This window comes from Staurois parvus, unplaced genomic scaffold (assembly GCF_062004578.1).
Source record: "Staurois parvus isolate SC_StPar_1 unplaced genomic scaffold, SC_StPar_1.0 ptg000574l, whole genome shotgun sequence".
Classification (NCBI taxonomy): Eukaryota; Metazoa; Chordata; class Amphibia; order Anura; family Ranidae; genus Staurois; species Staurois parvus.
Genome location: NW_028318370.1, coordinates 1,928,424 through 1,935,000, shown reverse-complemented (window position 1 = coordinate 1,935,000; position 6,577 = coordinate 1,928,424). Strand labels below are relative to the sequence as shown.

The window sequence follows — 6,577 nt, the reverse complement described above, 5'->3', positions numbered from 1 at the left end:
TGAGTGCTGCCAGCATTGTTGAAGGGGTGGGGGGTCAGCCTGTCGGTGCTTAGACCATACACCTCACACTGCATCAAATTGGTCTGCATAGCCTCTTCTAAAGATTACTGAAGACAAACAGACTTTCTTGTGCATAAACTGTTTGCGGTCTAAAGACATGGATTACTGGAACAATGTCCTGTGGTTTGATACCAAGATAAACTTACTTGGTTCAGATGGTGTCAAGCATTTGTGGTGGCAACCAGGTGAGGAGTACACAGACAAGTGTGCCTATAGTCAAGCATGGTGGTGGGAGTGTCATGGTCTGGGGCTGCATGAGTGCTGCCGGCACTGGGGAGATACAGTGCACTTGAAGAAACCATCAATGCCAACATGTACTGTGACATACTGAAGCAGAGCATGATACCCTCCCTTCGGAGACTGGGCTGCAGGGCAGTATTCCAACATAACTACCCTCAGCTTCTTTAGCAAGGCAGTGGTCATCTTGTAGGCGTGTTTAGGGTAAAGGTGATAGACTGGCCAAGCATGGCTCCAGACCTAAACCCTATTGAGCATCTGTGCGGCATCATCAAACAAGGTAGAGTGCAAGGTCTCTACATCTACCAGCTCTGTGATGTCATGTAGGAGTGGAAGAGGACTCCAGTGGCAACCTGTGAAGCTCTAGTGAACTCAATGGCAAAGAGGGTTAGGGCAGTGCTGGAACATAATGGTGGCCACACAATATTGACACTTTGGGCCCAATTTGGAGATTTTCACTTAGGGGTGTACTCAGTTTTGTTGCCAGCAGTTTAGACATTAATGGCTGCGTGGGTTATTTTGAGGAGATTGCTACAATGTAGAGTAAAATCTAAAATCTAAAAATGCTTTCTTTACTAGAACAGGGAATAGCTAGCCATATCAGATTGATTTTTTTTTTCCTCACTTCTTCCTGTCTAGTAAAACCACTAGACATCTCTTTAACTGACATAGATATAGCAGCAAACTACAAACGGGGAGGTTCTAATTTTTCTACACTTTATCCAAAACTAGAGAACTTTTGCTTGACATACTGTATACTTAAAGTGGTTGTAAAGCCTCAAGGTTTTTTACGTACATGCATTCCATGCATGCAGGCAGAGCTGGGACAAGGGGTGGGTGGGAGGGGCAGCTGCCCTGGGCGCAATGGTCTACTGTAGGGATGGGGGTGCCTTCCTGCTGTTACAAGGCTGACAGGAGTATTTGTAGCAGCAGTGCTTTTGACAAGTGACTGCTGGGCAAAGGGTCCCCTAAGCTTGTACATCATGAAGGAAGGGGAGGGCACAATTTTGTCATCTTTGCCCTGTGCGCTGGATGACTGTCCTGGCACTGCATGAAGGTAGAAAACCACCTGTGTGCAATGGCCCCCCTAATACTTACCTGAGTTCCATCACAATCCAGCACTGTGCATGAGAGCCTCTAGGGACTTTCTATCCATTAGCATTTTCTAAAATTGCCATTAACACCTTAAGAGAAATTAACCACTTCCCGACCAGCCATTGTATATAAACGGCTGGACGGTGGCACTGCAGGGTCGGGTGGCCGTTTACAAACTGCCTCCCCGCACCCGGCTTGTGCGTACTCCCCAGGAGCACGCAGCACCGCGATCTGGTGCCCGCTGTGTCCTCCGGACACAATGAAACACTGATCGTCACACGGGACCTCTGTACGAGGTCCCGTCCCAATCATGTGATAGCTGATTGGCCAATCAGTGATCACATGCAAAGTAGTAAGCAAGATGTCACTTCTGACATCATTGCTTACTACGTGTGAAATCTGTGAATAATCGGAGGTCACATGGTACAAGGCTATTGACAACAGACTTGTACCATGTGACAGGCTGTGACCAATCACAGCTCACTCAGTTGTTCTCAATGGCTGCAAGAATGCAGACAGAAATTATTGCTTTTACACCCATATAGGATATAAAAGCAATCCGTGTAAAGAAGAAACAAAAAAAAAAAATTCATCACCCCCCAAAAGTAGTACAGTGTCACCATGGTGACACTGTACTGCTAGGGTGACAGTATGTAAAAAAAAAATAAAATGAGTAATACAATATAAAAATGTAAAAAATAAAGTTTTAAAATTATAATTTTTGGTTATAAAACTAATTTGGCTTTTTTTTTTTTTTCCAAAAAAGATAACTGAATACATTTCTGGCCATGACTTATGATGAAATATTTATTTGCAAAATTTTATAAACACTTTTTTCAAAATTATTGGACATTTTCATTTACATAGCAAAAAATAAAAATCCCAGCGGTGAATAAATACCACGAAAATAAAGTTTTTTAACTGTCTCCAAAAAATGGTAAATTCATATGGGTACAGTGTTGCATGACCGTGCAATTGTCATTCAAAGGGTGATAGAGCTGAAAGCTGAAAATTGCAATGGACAGGAAGGGGGTAAAAGTGTCCGGACTGGAAGTGATTAAGGAGTGCAGTGCTATTTCCCAACTCTGCTGGTTTTTGTCATATGCTGGTACTGTACTTTGGAACAGAATAGCAAACCGATATCCAAAGTGCTATAGTGACCTCTTATGGAAAGTTTATATAATACAGCAGCACAATTGTAACCATGTGCTCCTACAGTACTGAGACATGGTGCTGTGATTGCTGAGCTTTTTTGAAAACGTTACATGCCTAAGTGATTCAGGCTGTAGATTAGGTTAGCAAATGTAAACAAATATTCATCTATGTAGAGGCAGCAATAATTAGATGCTGCAGCTGTCCTTGTCAAGCTCTACAATGAGAACTGAGCGATCAAACACGGCTGGTTGCTCAGTTATTGGGTATTCTCTGGGACTGTCTGTCTCTGGCTCTTTGCTCTGCCCCCCAGCACTCATTGGAGAGTTGAGCTGTGGGAGCGGATGGCTTGAGCTTTCACTGGCCAAACTGCTATTTTTAATTTTTAAGGACATTTTACTTATTGGAATGGTACCAACTGATTGGCTTATAGCAAAGTTTGGCTACAAATTAACTTTTTTTTTTTTTTTTTTCAACACAGGAATCGTTGAAAAGACTTTCTGGTCTTGGGGAACCCCTGCTAAAAATGACTAGATCTACAACTCATAAAACATTAGTGTGATAGTCAGTGGGAAGAATACTCCTTACAACTGATCAATGGGAAGAATTAACCCCTTTACAGATAGCTAAAAAGATCAATGGTGTCAGTGGAAACCTATCTGAGAGGCATAAATTGCTCAAGGAACCCCTAGCTTCCTCTGGAGGAACCCTAGTTTTTCATGGAACCCTGGCTGAGAAACCCTGAAGTAAGAGAAAAGGATAAGAGTCCCAGGGGAGATCCCTTTTTAGTATTTGGGTTTTGTATTGAGTTCTATAAATCAAAATAATACCATAGAATCATTACTCGCATTAGTAGGGTTGCAATCCACCCAATTTGGAGGAAGTCAGGCAACTGGATAGTCAGACCTGCAGGAAATATTTCTGTCCCCATGCAGATATAGGTCACTCTTGATGCTCATCTGTCTTGCTTTTCGGATAATCCTGGGAAGCTGGTTGGATTCCAAGGAGGATATGTGTGAGGAAACGAGCCCCAAAAAATGATCGCATAAGGTGCTTGAATGGAAGAGAATGCTTGAGGGAATCCTTTACATCAAGGATTTGTCTTTATTGGACAGTGCATTAAATGTCCAATAAGGACCAGATCATGATGTAAAATTCTCTCAAGTATTCTGTTCTATACAGGTGGCCATTCTTGTCAGACCAAACTGTCATTGGTATGTACATGGATAGGAAACTGTCCAGAGAGCAGTGATAACTGACTCATCCTTGGAATGGTCTAAAGTTGCAAGCGATGTTCCCCAAGGTTCTGCCTTGAGGCCAATTCTGTTCCATTTGTTCATCATAGAGGTTGAAATGAAGAGCTCAGTTTTCGTGTTTGATACCAAATTATGGAGAAAAATAATTTGGCAAAGGATATAGCATCATTACAGTAAGACTTGATAAAATAAGGGGTTGGCCAGCTACATGGCAAATGAGTTTAGTTATAGATTATTGAAGGTTTACAACCAACTTTTGTGTGTGGGGGTTTTTGCTGTCTGCGTCCCCTTGGAAAGATTTGCTTTTACTTCCTGTCTCGAGAATGTAACAGGAAGTGTGGGGAAACTTTATAAAGTGCAGGGGAGTGCTCCACTTCAGCTGTCAGCAAAATGGATGTCCCCAATGGAAGATATTTGGTTTTAACCAGGGGCGGACTGACCATTTGGAAACTCGGGCGCTGCCCGGGGTCAGTAGGGGGCCCCATTAAATGCCCGTGTTTTTTTTTTTTTTTTTTTTGTTTTTTGTTTTTGTTTTTTTGTTTTTTCATAGGCTTTTTTGAGTTTGGGCAAGGACACAGGGGCCCCATGATCCCCTTTTGCCCGGGGGCCCGATGAGTTCTCAGTCTGCCCCTGGTTTTAACCATTCTCTATTCTATCCAAAACTAAAAACATTCTGACTTTTTTTGTAAACATTTTACTGGTGCCTGCATCTGGCATACTTTTATCTTCTGTATGCTGCCATGGATGGGCACCAGGAAAGTAAAATTTATGGTGAGTATTTAATACAATTTTGCTATTTCCTGTTGCTTATTATATGGCAGCATGTATGACAGGTATGGTGCCATGGTTAGGCACCAGGAATGGAAAATTACAGTAAGTGTTTGATACAATTTTCTACTTAGAGTTCATTGAGACAAGGCTGTTGACTGAAAAAAAAAAAAAAAAATCAGAACCAGTGGGTTGAGCTGCCCATTTCTGCTTCTGATCTTCAATCAACAGCATCTCTCAATGAAAGTAAGGAAAAAATGTTTTGGCTACACATACTTTAGCTTTGATTCTACAATGTACTACAGATTAGTACTCATCTCTACTTTGACTTTTTGCAGGACAATAGCGTGGCACAGCTTGAAAACCCATGAAGTGTCTGGAGTTAATGATCTTCCCCTTTTGATTGAATGCTTTTGGAAAATTGAATAAGTGCATAGATAATGTAATATACAAAAAAAAAAAATCAAACAATACTTCAATAAAAAAAATCCTGTGCATCGCATTCAGTGTTGTCTTATTAAGTTGATATAGGCAGTCCTTGGCTGGTAAGAAGGACCCTCCAGTTGATGATCCACTGGAAGATCATATCTAAAATCTTTTTGTAGCTTATTGATTAAAGCTGAAGGTAGATGTGCAATCCAAAATAAGTGACAAGTGCTGTGTATCGTAAATGATTTGAATTTTTCACCAATTCTTCACTCCTTTTTTGTTCTGTTGATGCCTCTAATATGCATACATTTCACTGGTAGCTGCATAGCATGTCTCAGGGCACATTTCCTGATGGTGACAATGGTGAGCCATGTCTGCTCACGGTGTATTAAAAAAGCCACTTAATTACATCAGCGGAAGCTTGTCTGTCTGTAGCGCCCCCTTGCTTACGGTTGTGCTGTGGAAGGGGCAGCGGCAGTAAATGCACAGAATCCAGTTGCAATTAACAGAACCTGTAGTGAATCCATGGCTCAAAGATGCAAACAACCCAGCATGAGGACACCTGACTGGAGACACTTAGAATTTTTTAGTCAAGTGTGAACAAGCCCTAACTTACCAAACACTCATAGCTTTAGTATGGGCATTAGTGGCTTTTTACAAGAGTTAAAAATGCTTCCCAAATGCCCTATGTGCAGTTTTGAAGCACTTTATGAGCATTTTACAAGCGTTAACATTAGTTTATTATAGGCATTTATGGTGTGGTATTAACACGCCACAACTGTACTGCAAATGCCTGCAAGAGTGTTAGTGGAGTGTCCCCATAGACTTAAATGGGAGGAGTTGAAACTCCTCCTGAGTTGACATGAGGCTTCAACTTTGAATCCACGTGATGCTAATGCTTCATGTTTTGATAATGTGATTAGCACTGTATGCTGTCCATAGCATAATTTGCATAGGTGTTTGAGGAGCGTTAAAAATGCCCTTCAAATGCCTACTTTCAATGCCAGTGTTAACTCGGACTTGCAGTTCTGAACAAATGAGTGGAGCAGGTCTTGCTGTGTCAACAGCATCTGTTTTTGTGGATGGACTGCAGCCTTGCCAATCTGTGCCCAATTTTGATCATTCCTGGAAAGGATATCCTGTCCCTACTCATCTGGAACCTTTTCCCTACTGCAATTAACCTTCCCTGACAGATGGTTGACCCATCCCAGCAAAAAGCATGCCAAGCCCAGGAAGCCAGGGTCTTAAATAGACTCTACCTGACACAAGATGGCAGCTAGGGTCACATGGAGTGGCAGCATCCAAACCAATCATTTCCCCAGTGACTCAGGAAATCATACAGGAACAGCTTCCTCCTGACTTCCTCTTCTTCTGCTATGCTGCTGTGGTTCAGTGCCACCTGCTGTGAAGAAAGACTGTACCTGCCAACATGCTGTCTACAGGAGAAATTGTGATGGTGGATCTGAGACACTAAAAAAAAAAAAAAAATTACTATCCCTCTGGTTCACTGCACTGTTCAGGTTGCACTTCAAGTTGTTCCCTATTCCATGTCATACACTTACACATTTCTGAGAAGCTTC

At 41.9% G+C, this 6,577-nt stretch overlaps 1 protein-coding gene across 1 annotated transcript in view; it reads left to right on the top strand.

Moving 5' to 3' along the window:
• The window catches only part of LOC149450443 (uncharacterized), a 50,356-nt gene extending 45,286 nt beyond the window's left edge, over positions 1–5,070 (top strand). Inside the window, exon 20 of the mRNA XM_089691892.1 lies at positions 4,907–5,070. Coding sequence (XP_089548018.1) covers positions 4,907–4,914 — 8 coding nt within the window. The 3' untranslated portion in view covers positions 4,915–5,070. The remainder of the gene's footprint in view (positions 1–4,906) is intronic.
• Positions 5,071–6,577: the final 1,507 nt, after the last annotated feature.